The 14,053-nt window shown below is 41.0% G+C and overlaps 2 protein-coding genes across 2 annotated transcripts in view; one reads left to right on the top strand and one right to left on the bottom strand.

The window, feature by feature from the left end:
- Positions 1-14,053, top strand: part of LOC136631802 (membrane-spanning 4-domains subfamily A member 4A-like) — a 452,683-nt gene that overhangs the window by 410,185 nt on the left and 28,445 nt on the right. The window lies entirely within an intron of this gene.
- Positions 2,917-14,053, bottom strand: part of LOC136631719 (sacsin-like) — a 35,597-nt gene continuing 24,460 nt past the window's right edge. Inside the window, exon 7 of the mRNA XM_066606008.1 lies at positions 2,917-13,953. Coding sequence (XP_066462105.1) covers positions 3,143-13,953 — 10,811 coding nt within the window. The 3' untranslated portion in view covers positions 2,917-3,142. The remainder of the gene's footprint in view (positions 13,954-14,053) is intronic.

Raw genomic sequence — 14,053 nt, 5'->3', positions numbered from 1 at the left:
CATTGCTGCAAGGCACGTATAACCGTTTTCTGCCACAATTTCGACTAGTGTATTTACAATAGTAAATTTTCCCCAGTATTTACACTCTTGGCACCGGAGGCCCTAAAACTGGCCTATAAGAGGCTCTCGTAGGCCCTTTGTGTGCAGTGACCTCTTCTTCTGCTTGTGTAGAGCTTGTTGGCCACTAGACGCCTCTACGACGCAGAGAAGAGATTTCACCCCATTGCCTCCATACCTGCTTGTATCAGATCTTACATCCAAGCTATAGGTGGCTCAACAGGGTCCTAGAGCCTCCATGCCCGCAGGTATCACATCATGTATTCAAGTTAGAGACGACCCAACAGGGTACTAGATCCTCCATGTCCGCCCATACCACATCTTGTATCCAAGCTAGAGGCGGTACAACAGGTTACTCGAGCCTCCATGCCCACCTGTATCACTACTGTAACCAAACTATAGGCGGTCGTTTAGGGTACTAGAGCTTCCTTGCCCGCCTGTATCACATCTTGCATCCAATCTAGAGCCTCCATGCCTCCCGTATCATATCTTGTACCCAAGCTAGGGGCGATACAACAAGGTACTAGAGCCTCCATGCCCACCTGTATTACATCTTGTATCCAAGCTATAGACGACACAACAGGGTAATAGAGCATCAATGCCCCTGTATCACATCTTGTATCTAAGCTAGAGGTGGTACAACAGGATACTAGAGCCTCCTTGCCCACCTGTATCACATCTTGCATCCAATCTAGAGCCTTCATGCCCCCCGTATCACATCTTGTACCCAAGCTAGGGGCGATACAACAGGGTACTAGAGCCTCCATGCCCACCTGTATTACATCTTGTATCCAAGCTATAGACGACACAACAGGGTAATAGAGCATCAATGCCCCCGTATCACATCTTGTATCTAAGCTAGAGGTGGTACAACAGGATACTAGAGCCTCCTTGCCCACCTGTATCACATCTTGCATCCAATCTAGAGCCTTCATGCCCCCCGTATCACATCTTGTATCCAAGCTAGGGGCGATACAACAGGGTACTAGAGCCTCCACCCCCTCCACTGCCGGGCTTCCTCATTACAAAGAATTATCAGTTTACTTTGGGCACTGGCTCACATCCAGCTTACCCCACCTGGATCAGCTCGATTGACAGGTCATATATATAATATTACACACACACACAAACAGGAAGAGATCTATCAAGTAAACGGAGCTGGAAGAAGGCGGGGTGAGTAACCAGAGAGGATCCAGCCACCTCTTTCCTGGGACTGGAACTTATTTAAACAAGGCCGCTTGTACAAACATTTTGTAACTTTTCTTCCTGCCACCTTTCTGGAGAGCAGCAGGGCTTTCAGGAGGGGGCATAGCCACTGCGACCGATTTATTTAGAATTTAGACCAAAAACCACTGTTGTAAATTACGCCAGACATGCATACCAGGTCGGACCTGACAGACATTTCTATTTAGGCGCACAAAAGCTGCTAGCATTCGCCTAATACACGACCAGGCCTGCACCTCTTCATGCATCAAGTGCGCCAGGGAAAATCAGACTGGCAAAAGGGGTTGTACACCAGTTACCCACTTTTGTCTAGTGGGTTCCCTACAACTATCACAATTTATTCCATTACAGAGACCCCCAGCAATAACTTGTAATCTGCTGGGGAATCCAACAAGTCTTCAGTTTGCCTGCAGCGCCATCACAGGAGAAATGAAGTATTACGTTTCTCCATTAAAATCAATGTTAGCTGTGCCAGGATATAATGTGCTTGGCCTAGAGGGAGACACTCAGCGAAGCCACTTTTTGTTGTGTGTTATGGAAGTATGTCACAAATGAGATCCCCCCCCCACCCCCCATGCCAAAATAGGGTATTTGAAAATGGGTTTCATAAACTAGACCAGCCTTTTGAAGTTCAAGCTAGGGTTTGCCTAAAAATGGTTGTCTAAGAATGCAACAACACATCCACGTATGGAAGAATGCATCTGTAGACAGCAGGGCCGAGAAAGGCCCGGGGGGAGGGGTCTAAATGCTACACTGTTCATTCCAGTTAGGCTGAATATTCAGTACTGTTCAGGTTGTGACCCGGATCCAGTCAGCCTACAGCTGCATTCTCCCATCCTAAGATGGGTTTCCACCGGCTGTACGCGCAGCAGCCATGTTATTGCATTCCTGGGAAACGGCTTTAAGGGGTTAAACTGTTTTGCCAATAAAGGATATTGTTTAAGGCAGTGTTCCCCAACTCCAGTCCTCAGCGCCCCCCACAGGTCATGTTTTCAGGATTTCCTCAGTGTTGCACAGGTGATGTAATTATTGTCAGTCCTCAGACATTGCCAGAGGTGTTCTTACTATAGGATATCCTGAAGACATGACCTGTTGGGGTCCCTGCGGACTGGAGTTGGGGACCCCTGGTTTAAGGGGTTTCCATGCAGCAGTGGATTATCTGCTTTTTGTTCATCTTTAATATTATTCATGTACCGAGATCATACAGGCTTCATCTATGGATTGGTGATGCAATGAACGCCAAGGAAATGTCCCGATGGCCATCGGTGGCAGATGCTTCATTCAGAGCCTCCGTGTAGATCTGGCACAAAGCCTGTATAAAATAGCGCAACATGCTGCTCTATTTCACCCCCAAGATGTTTGGGAGATATGCTGGAAGCCCTTTGCACCCCATTCTAGTCCACGGGGGCCATATAACACCATTTAGAGGCCAGCAGTTTCATTGTTAAGACTCTTATAACTGAGCCAACCGAAATTCAACTGAAGGCGGAAAGCAGGTATGAATGTCCTACAAGTGCGTCTAGAGGTGGCGGTTTGGAGTACTTCATGTGAAAACAGTGGTTACAATTTTGACACTTTTTATGCTGCTTTTTTTTTGTAATGTCCAAGAAACACACCAGCAACACGTTGGGACCTATGGAACAAATTTTACTAGGCTACATCTGGAATACACAATTCTGTACAAATTTAGACACGTAACTGGAATCAATAAATCTGTCATTTGGTACATTTTCAGAAAGGTTTTAAACTGGTACAGAAAAAATACAAAATATGTGAAGAGAAGATATAAAAATTCAGGAATTGAAAAAAACTCAATTTAAAAAAATAAACAAAAAACACAAATGTTGTACATTATGCTTTCTCATATAACGATGTAACCCTCTATCTGGTTTACGACAAGTTTAGCTAGAGCAATCACCTTCTCTTCATGACCAGGATCAAAACAAGTATTGGGAATTCCAGGCGGCCCGTGGGGACTGGGATATTGTGTTTTTTCTTTGTCTACTCCACATGCTATCATTTGTTTCACGTGAGCAGGAATGCTTTGAAGGTCACTATAGTAAGCAGACACGGTTTTTGCCAAAGAAACTATAGAATGATCCTGATCTTTTTTTCCTTTCTTAAGGTACTGTGCTGCAAATAAAGCTTTCTCTACAGCCTGGTGTACTTTGTAGAACACCCATTCTGTGTGTCCATGGCCAACATCATGTTCTGCAGCTTTAAGATCACATAGCGCTTGCCTCAACCATCTTTCTGCTTCCTGAGGCTTTGGGCGGTTGGGCGTGCTATGGTATCCCCAAAAATCATAATTACTTCTGGTTGTTCTGGAAAAGTGTTCACGATGATGCTTGTGATTGGTTGCTTGACTGTTCCATTTTGCCCAACAGTTAAAAGAGCCACCGGTAGATCTAGAAGAGCCACCGCTAGATCTAGAATGATTGGTTGAGGATGGTGAGCCATGACGACTCATTCCTTTGCAAGAGTACATTTCCTTAACTTTTTGTTGGAGATATTTGCAAATTTCCGTGTAAAGTTCCTCTTGGCCCACATTTTTGTCTGGATGATATTTCAGATAGAGTCGCCTTATGGCCCGTTGTCGTTCCGTGTCAGGCAATTCCTGTATTTGGCTCAAATAAAGATCAATTGTTTTTTTAAGGTCTTCAGCTGAAAATATTCGACTCTCTGACTGGCCAACAGGTTGTGGGTTCCCAAATAAAACAAGAGCTTTCATGCTTTGGCTTTCACATCTCTTGAACTGATATAAATCAAGTACACTGACCTCAATGAAATCCTCTTGACCAATGTTGATGAGATACATTTCGATTTCAGCGTTTCCAAAGATTTTCTTATCCAGTTCCTGTACAATCACAGCATACAAGTAACATTCGTCTTCTTCACATGGGAGCATGTAACCCACATAGTCACCAACTTTGAATGTATTGATAATGCTCATATCCAAACAATCATGCCATTCACTAGGAATTGTGTCCCCAGGATTTGGTAAAAAAGTTGTACTTTGATTGCGGATATTGTTCCACAAGTTATGTTCTTTGAGCACTTCAGCTATTTCATTGGGATGGTCACAAGCAAGCATTTCAGCAAGAACCTCGAATGACTTGTGTGTTAATACATATCCCATCAGATTGTTAATTTCATGTGCTAGAACTTTTATCACTACAAGCCTCTTTCTAGTCTGACTCGAGTCACTATGTTGGAAGTATATTTGACAGCCATTTTCCTCGCATTTTACTGCATACACGGTCTTTTTGCATTGAGAACCACCCAAGGCCTTATCTTCATACATCAATACAGTTTGCAGTCGAGAGCAACATATTATTTTCAACGTTCCAAAGATATGGTTCCAGTCCTGTGTAGCCTTCTTTTTTGTAATTTCTCCTTTGGTCTGGTTTTGAAGAAGGCAAATCAGACCATCTTGAAACATTGAAGAAAAAAATAGTTCCTCAAACTTTAATTTTAACGGGCACTGATCACCGTAGGAACAGAGGTTTTCTTCGTTGAAATTGAGCGACTCTCTCGTGAGGTCGGAAAGCATTTGGGGACGAATCTTTTCTGGTAAACATTTCATAAGACTTTCTCGGTTGAATAGATCATCCATGACTGTGGTGCAAACAAACTTAAATACACCTTGCAGTTTTGTTGTTGTATAGAGAGATCGGCAATTATTGAGGACCAAACTTGAGGACTCGTAAAGTTTACCATCCACAGCTAAAAGATGCAAAGAACTGAGGTGCTGAGTATCTTTGCTTTCACTTAGTAATTTGAAAAGTAGGTTTGTAGTTTCTAAGACAGTCTTTTTTAGATTAGCATGCAAAGAGGTCTTATCGAAGGTCTCTGAATAAATTGTTGAAAGTGTATTAGCAAAATGGAAGATAGTAGGCTCGGCCTCGACTCCTACTTTTTGGAAGAGATCGCTATAACATGCAAGTAGTGGAGGCAACTTATACAAGTATGGCCGAAAATTACTTTCCATATGAAGATTGAAAACTACTTGTCTTGGTAGCGCAAGATCTTTTTGATCATTTACCAAAATGAACTGAACATCCTTTAAAACAGTAACGTCAAACTTATCAGCTTTGTTTTGAAGGAAGCCGTAGGTCACTTTCAAAACGTTAATTCTGGTTTTCTGCAAGTCTTTGCTACCGCATGAGGCTTTGCATACATTTTTTATGTTGTCAATGACTTTTCCAATAGTTGGCTCAAGCAGCACTCCACATCCTTCCAAAAATTTAATGCTCTCCTTGCTGAGGTATACCGAGGGGTCAATTAACGGCATTGATGTCCAAACCAACGAATCATCATCATGACTACTTCTCCACAGTAATGAACCATTAAGTGCTACTGTAGTAACATTTGCAGTAAATGAAGGGTGCAGCGCTTTCAGTTCATCACAAACTTTTAATGGAATCACAAAAGCAATATTTCCTACTTCAGCTGCAAACGTACTGCTCATTTTGCCGAGATCCATGGAGAGCAAATACTGATACAGTGCTTTAGCCTTGATACAAAGGGACTTCAAAGATTTGTTTTTGGCACTTTTCGCGACCTGATTTGCAAATGTAATAAAATCTCTTTCTGTAAGTGAGCATTTCATTCCAAGACTTTGCAGAAGCCAATGTAATTTGTCCTCATTTCTCTTGTCAAAGCTCTTCCAGAACGCATCAGGGATAAAATACTCCTGAAGCTCCAATACAGAAAACAATTCTACTTTATTGTCATAGAAGTTTGATGCCTCTCGAAGAACGCCACGTTGGTCTCTAATGAGTCTCACAGGTTTTAGGGATGTGATAATCTGTTCCTCTTTACTTTGGAAATCAATGTAACCTTCCACTTGTAAAACCATACGTAAAATGTGCAGCAGTTGACTTTCCTTGAAGGTTGAAAGATCCAAGAGAAGATGAAGAAGTAAATCCAAGTCTTTAATCAATTGGATCTTCATGCATTGACCAAGTTTCTTATTGAGATCATTAGGTTTAAGGTAAACTGTTGAAGGATGCAGGTTGGAAAGCTGGAACGGTTCCAGGTCAAAGGTTGCGTCGAGAAGATATATCTTTTGGAATGCAATCAAGTTCTGCCTTTTGCCTTCAATGGTTTCAAACAAGGGTAAAGACTTAAGTTTATTTAATAGATTATTGTTTTGTTTAGCTGGAAGTGCATGCAAGATCCAAGACAGAAGCTGATCCAGGTCTGTGGCTTTCATCGATTTCCACTGAAGGTCATTTCTAGAACTTAGCTGTTCTAGTAGCAACTCAAGATTTTCTGTATTTAACATGTGTGGCTTAACATATGGAATAAAATAGTGCTCCAATACAGTCAAGTCTAATTCAGGAAATCCCAGTTTTAAAAGGTAATGAACCATAATATCGCCTGGATAGCAAATATTTTTGAGATCAGCAAGAGGAAGAACATTTTTGCCATTTTCTTTACTAGGTGACATTTTAAAACAAACTGGTACAATTGCCCATTCGTTAAAGATAGCAAGAATTTCATCAAACTGTTCCTGTTCCTTATTAGTCTTCTGCCGTATAACTTCACTCCTAAAGAATTCCCATAGACCTTTCAGCCAAGCCGCTGCTTCTTGTGAAAGTGGAAGAGGACGTGCATCTGTTTTTGGAGACATTTCATACATTGGACCCAGGTAATTCTTAACTAAAGTGAAAGAACTCTTAATATCCAAACGTCTCACAAAGCCGTATTTTTTTAATTTTTCCCAGAGCCCATTTTCCCAATGTTTTAAGAATTCATTACTTGCACCAGGAAAAAGTTTTGAGTAATATGAAAACATTTTTGGCTCATCTTTGTCAAAATAATGAAGCAAGCCATCCACCGTCACCAATAGGGGAACTCCTTGCAAATCAACTTCGCTTTTCGAAAGGGAATCTTTTAAACAAAATTCCAAGAGTAATTTACAAATTCTCTCATCTTTGAAGATAGAATTACTGACAGGGGCAGGTAGAGAACCTCCATTGGGAAGTAACGGAATTTCCCTTAAAAAGTGGCACAGAGCTTGGGGGTTTACTTCCAGGACGTTTACACCAGCTTCTTTAAAAGCGTGACACAGGAGTTCTCCATAGGCCAGCTGCATGTTAATGTTGAGAAGTACAAGTTCAAGATTTTCGTTTAATTCTGAAGTGAGAAAAAATGGCTCTTCAGTAATGATGGATTTTCCAATGTTCGACCACTCAACAACTACATTATTCTTGACAGATTTTTTTGTCTTGTATTTTTTGTAAACAGGAATTACTTGCAGTTTTTTTTCAAAAAGTGTCCAATAGACTTTTGTAACTACGGTTTTCCACTGTGGGGGCACACAATCATTATTAATAGGGAAAAATGATAAGTAATCATCAAGGAAGATTTTGCAGGAGTCAAAACTATGAAAATGTAGAAGGGTTCTAGAGTTTAGCGATTCACGCAGACACTCAAGAAGGTAACAATACAGCGGTGCGATGAGATTTGAGAGGAGAAACGTCTTCCATGCAGTCTTCGGGCTATCACCATCCTCCTTGCAGATATTTCTACGTGCTGCATCCACAATAAAATTTGCGTTTACGTGTACTGGGAGACCGGTTTCTAGAGGAAGAGGCAAAGTATAGAAAGCCCTACCCTTTATGGATCTATTAATGCAGGCCGCGATTGAGCCGTGTGGTATAAGAGTTTGCTGTAAATTGGTTGAAATTTCTTCTAAAGTATCAAAATCATTCAGGTCTTCACTTCCCAGTTGTCGAACTATAAGCCAGCGGGTCGTCTCGTTTGAGCTGCTGTGTTTTATCTCAACATTTGATGAGATTCTGAATGGCGAACTCCCAGATGAGGGACCCTCGTTCTTAACGTAGTCACGGATTCTCTGTTGGAATAAAGATATTTGCTTTGCATCCATTTCATCAATTTTAGTTTCAACAGAACAGATTTCCGCAAAATGTCCACGGGCTGAAATCTCAGAGAAAGTTATTTTTCTAATATGATTTAAAAACAGAATCAGGTTTGCGTCTTCATTGAGCTCTCTGCACATATCTCGGAGGTCGTCCAATGACGAAGTCTGGTCACTTATTTTGGACCTATTCACGGTGTTTGCCATTCGTAGTGGTAAACGGAAAATGGTTCCTTCTTGTAGATTGAAGGTGGCTGGTAAGAAGGTGTCATACACATCCTGAAAGGTCTGCTTGAACTCAGTATTTACAGTAAACAATCCACCTGGGCTGGATTCATCAGCAGTTTCCAAAAACATAAGGTTAGGATCAAAGACACACATAATGGTATCCGCACTCACAAAGGAAGGGCAATCTGTTATGTGGAATACAGAATTAAAGCCAAGCCCAAACTTCCCTGTTTTGTCTAAATGATCCTCTTTGCCGCCAATGCCAAGGTGTTGAATTCCTTCAATATCCTGAGAACTAAATGTTTTGTTGTTGTACACACAAAGCGCCGGGCCTTGTACTGGGTCCCATTCAAGTCCAAAAACTTTAGTATTTTTATGCGTTCTGCAATCCAGCACAAAATGAACTTCAGTGGCCTCAGCGTCATCTGCATTCTGAAGCAGCTCCTTAAGTATATCTTTTTTGGAAGAATAGTCCTTCAGAATATTTTTGATGCGTGTAGTAATTTCCTCTTTTGCACCAAATTGAGAAGCCCATTTGGAAAGACTTGAAACTTTTAATTTTTGAAGTGTGTGATGTTTTCTTGTTTGGATTCCAAATTTTGACACCACAGCTCGAGGAATCAGGTCATTGCAGAAATTAAGCTCCTCATCATAGGAAAGCCAAGGAGTGTCATTGAAAAAGATTTTGTCCACATGGCGCAATATGCACTTTTGGTCTGGAACAAAAATTTGACTTGTGTCAATTGAGTTACTCAAGTCATTATCTGATATTTTTTGGAGGCAATGCTGAATCAAGTATATTGTGATTTTGAATTCACTTTGTGAAAGTGGGGTTCCTTGATGATTAATGGCCATTTGTTCCAAGACAGAAAAGAAATTGAGGTAAGAGAATTCTCTACAAATTCCAACACTACCCCATAAGGTTTCAAAACTTTCATAAGCTTTTGGTAGTTTATACAAATAAGGGGAAACGTCAAAAGGAATTGTGTGTGCAACCACATTCACGGGTACAAATTCATTATCAGTGTAGACAAAAGGGAAGGTAGAGGCTTGTTCCTTTATCAAACCGGCATGATTTGGGTCCTTTTGAAGCAGTTTGTTTAAATAACCATAGCACTCTTTGGCTATGTAAAAGGACATATCAGTGTTCAGCAAATTCATACCTTCGGAAGCTTTCTGCAATTGAGACATAACAACCTGTATAGAAGGCTGACGATCCATGCCAAGGAAGGACATGACGTTATTAGGCAACTTAACGTTTTCCAAATGTTTTTGGCTTAGGGTTGGGTAAGTCATACAGACGAGAGCTTGATGTTTGTAATGATAGAGGTCTTTTGCTTTCATTAAAGTTAGGTCGTTTAGTTCAGTAGCACCACTTTGTGGAGGCACTGCAGGAAGAAAGACGATGTCTCTAAAGGTCTTGTCTTCGATCGGACCATGCTCTTTAAGTAGATCATTTAACAGTTCCAGTACACAAACTATTTGTTTTAATGCCTTATTGCGATTGGTTTTCCAGATTTTTTTAATTTTACCTGCTCTCACCATCAGCTCTTTTAAAGGCAGTTTGTCCTTCAGTAAACCCAGAGTATGCAGGGATCCTAACCTCTCTTGTTCAAGGAACTCTGCACCATCAGGAAACCGTCCTTCTTCAGGGTCATACAGTGCTGAAACTTTCCCCATTGGGTGCACCAGACTTTTTATAAGTTGCAAGTTGCCATGCGGAGTTGTTGGGATACAAGGTTTCGACACCAGTATACTGTTCAGCTCTTTATCTTTCAGGTCAATGGCGTATAGTATTAAGGCATTTCGGTCCTCTGTCTCTAAACGGTCCAGGTTTTCAAATACTATCTCCCTGTAAAATCTTTCACAGCTATAGAAGTTTTTCTCTAGTTCACTGTAGCTGTTACTCGCCTTGAAGCCATGTTTTACCCAATCTGGGAGGTCAATGGCCAAGTTTGGCCTTTTTAGATGCATGGAGAATACTTTTTTGGCAAGCTGTCGAATGGTTTCATCCTTGAACATTTCGAGATCTAGAAAGCATGCATGCGTTACTGTGCAGCATTCTTGTCCATTGCTGAACAGAGGAGGTAAGAAACTCTGTAGCCCAAAGGCTACTGCATGGTAAAAGCTTTTAACCATTTCCATGAAACGACTGTTCACTTTTGAGACGTCAGGCCAAAACGTGTGATAGGAGTAGTTCTCTACATCTCCACTCTGATTCAGCGTTTGTAGCTGCAGTAATGCGGTTATGATAGCAACCAGCACAGCATCGCAGAGTAAATGTCTATTCCATTCTCCTTTTGCAGTTGTTTCCCATAAGGTTTTTCTATTGGACATAACTGAAAAGGTTCCATTTATATGAAAAGGCAGCCCAGTAGAGACTGGAAGGGGGAGGAAACAGAACACTATCCCTTTAAAACCTTCTAAATTAGAGTTCCATTTTCCAGTGCTAGGATTTTTCTTTAAAGGAAGGGCAACTCCAGCAACTGGAAGGCAAAACAGGTTTTCATTTTGCAGGAAATTCTCCAAAGATTTCTCGACTCCGAGGCCAGACTGCACAACGTAGAATTTATCAGTTGTATTAGTTTTCTTAGCAGAAATTTTTACTATGTCTGTGCAGTTAACGTCCAAGATATCCATACATAGCTGCTTAGATACACGTAGCTGCTCCCGTTGTAGTAACACACCTTGAGAAACATGGTGTTTTTGGACAGTTTCTTTTTGAAGATGTACTTTTATAGTTTGGAGCCCAGGACACAGACCATTGGACAGATGACTTAGACTTACTTCTTTTACATTTCTTAAGAAGATTAGAAGAGTTTCTGAAGAGTTTTCAAAATCAGTCATGAACAGGTTTATTTGTTCTTCAACGAAAGCTTGGGGACAGATTTCCGATTCTCTAGCTTCTTTTTCGGTTCGGAATGGTAGACGAATAAGAGTTCCATCAAAGTAAAAAGGTTGTGTAAGTTTACAACCAAACACATTGGAGTATGGCTGGAATTGGTCATCAAATATATTAAGCAGTTCAGAATTATTCTGAAGATCCAGCTTCATGCCTGGATTGCTCCTTGGAACATGTTTCTGCAAGTGGTTTACATTTGGGTCGAATATGAGAACTTTTGATCCACTCATTACAGAAGGCACATCTGTGATATGATACACCGTATTAAAGCCCAAGCCAAATTTGCCAATTTTCTGCATCTGAGTTTCTTTAGTGGCTGCTCCAATGCGTATAATATTGGCAAAATCGGCATCTGTAAATTTACTGTTGTTGTAAGACCATAGTGCCGGCCCGTGGCAACTCTCCATTCCAGTGTCAATAAGTCTTTTCTGTGTTTCAGAGTTCTGCCTCATGTCCACTAAAAAATGGCAGGCTGTGGCATCGGCATCATCTGCATTCTGTATCATTTCTTTAAAAAGTTCCACGTGTTCACTGTATTCCCTAAGGATATTTTTTATTCTCAGAGTTACTGGTTCAGAAGGTCCCCAGAGATCGAAAAATTCTGCCTTTAACACTTTGGTGCTCAGAAGAGGAATATTCAGATATCTAGCTGTGGCCATTGAAATTTCTTCATGTACAATAGCATAGTCCGCATAATTACTAGACACGCTGGTTAAATACTGTTTCTCCATGTCACAGTACAGAGTTTTAGAGAGTGGTTTCAGGGTAAAACCCTTTTTGTCAGAATGCACCGGTATAGGGAGCTCATCGGTTCCACTCACAGAGTTAACCTTCATCCAGTCCAAGATAGAAATTACAAGTCTCAGTTTCTTGGGAGATCCAGAATTAGAACTTGCCTTGTCTGTGCAGACTTTTAGTTTATGTAGAATGCCAATGACCTCATTGGCTGGTACTGTAGTTTTTACACCGCATTTAGCAAAAAGATATTTGTAAGTTAGGAAGTCAGGAGGCACTTTATTCACACAGGAGGCAAGATCCAAGCCCTCGGGGTAAGACAGAACAGTCTTGTGTGGGACAGAGAAACCATTTCCAGTCCAAATCACAACTCCTTTGAGAAGATCACTGTGAAATTCTTGAATATGATCTTGTATATACTTGTAAACGTCATGGAGTTTCCTATAAAAGGAGTACTGGTCCATTGACTTGTACTTGAGGCCGAGTTCTTTAAGATTTTCAACAACTTTTTCAGGAGGTGGGAGGTCACTTAAGCCAAGAATATTAGCAGCTTTTTCAATAAAACTGTTGGTTAGAGGCATCGAGAATTCAACTATGTTGCAGTACGCCATGCTTCTCATATTCATTGGCTCACTTAAAGTAGTTTGCGAAGCTTCAGAGATGACGGGAACCCAAGAAAGGCTACAGAGTACCTTTAAGTTGTGTGAGCTAAATTTGGTTAAAACCACTGTTTTGTTGCAAACCCCAATAAGAGCTTCGGCCTTCTTTAAGACAGAAGGCACCACCAAAGCTTGACTTAATTGTTGAGCAATTTTTAAAACTTCCTCCGGTGTAATTTTATGTATGGAGTCTAGTAATCCCAGCATTCTCAGCGACATCAGTATCGAATCTTCATGATAATTCACTGGTGGAAATTTATCCGACTCAAACAAAACTCTCAATGTGTCGATTTTAGGATCATAAAGGACGGATGGCGGTTGAAGATGCCCATTGCACGGTATGAAGCAAAGGTTTTGGCACACAGCCTTCAGTTGGTCATTCTGAGTGAATAGTGCATATCCATTTCTCAATATCCAGAACATCACGTTTTGAACTTCATTTCGAGAATTCTTATAGGAGCCATTTTGAATTGCTTTCACCATCAATAAAGCAACGTCTACTGCACTGAGTAACCGAACCTTCATCAGCTGTAATAGCCTCTTGTCTAATTCGTCCCTACATTTTATCACAATGTTTGGGAACGCCAAGGTGTCTGGTATGGTTTTGCAGTCCAACGCAGTTAGGCCTTTGGCAGCCACCAGCTTAGAATCAGAGGACGTAATGGTTCGAACACTGCAAAAGATTGGCAAGTTGTATAAAATATCCAGTTCAGATGCTGTGAAATTGTAAGCTTGAGAAAGAAAGTCACAAAACATCTTGACCTTTTTTTTTGAAGCACTTTTAAAGGTTTCCAAAATTTGGTTAAGGTTCAAGTTGGAAAGTGCTTGCAGAATGTTATTTGGTGTTGGAGCCAATATAAACAGATGCAGGTTTTTGTGCCACAGCCAAGGATTCTGGTCTTGTATTATAGTGCAGCCAGCTCTCTCCAGTATTACAGTTATGTCCTCTGGGATGCTGTGGCCATCACGCTTTTGAAGAAGAATAGTTTTCCTTTTCAACCTCCCCAGTAGAACGTCATTGGAACCTTCTTGGATTAGCGTCAATGGTACAATCGGTTGATTCTCAAAGAAATCTAAAATGTCATTGTCTTGCTGGAGGAAGGTCCACACTGTGACAATCCATTGTACTGGTGGGTTGTCCACATCTCCTGGATGCCAGTGAACCTTGTCTGTACAGCTATGCCATCTCTGAGGAAGGGCCTCACGTAGCTTGTTGCATACAACATCTTTCGTTAAATACACAAGATTCTTAAAGGTTCCTAAAACAAAAAAAAAAAAGAAGAGGCTATAATAAAAATGTACAAATAAAAGTTCTTTTCTTGCCTTCAGCTCGCATTAGCATAAACACGAATTGACAAG

This window comes from Eleutherodactylus coqui, chromosome 6, assembly GCF_035609145.1.
Source record: "Eleutherodactylus coqui strain aEleCoq1 chromosome 6, aEleCoq1.hap1, whole genome shotgun sequence".
NCBI classification, from domain to species: Eukaryota; Metazoa; Chordata; class Amphibia; order Anura; family Eleutherodactylidae; genus Eleutherodactylus; species Eleutherodactylus coqui.
Note: the sequence above shows the minus strand (reverse complement) of the source record. Positions and strands in the feature narration are given on the sequence as shown.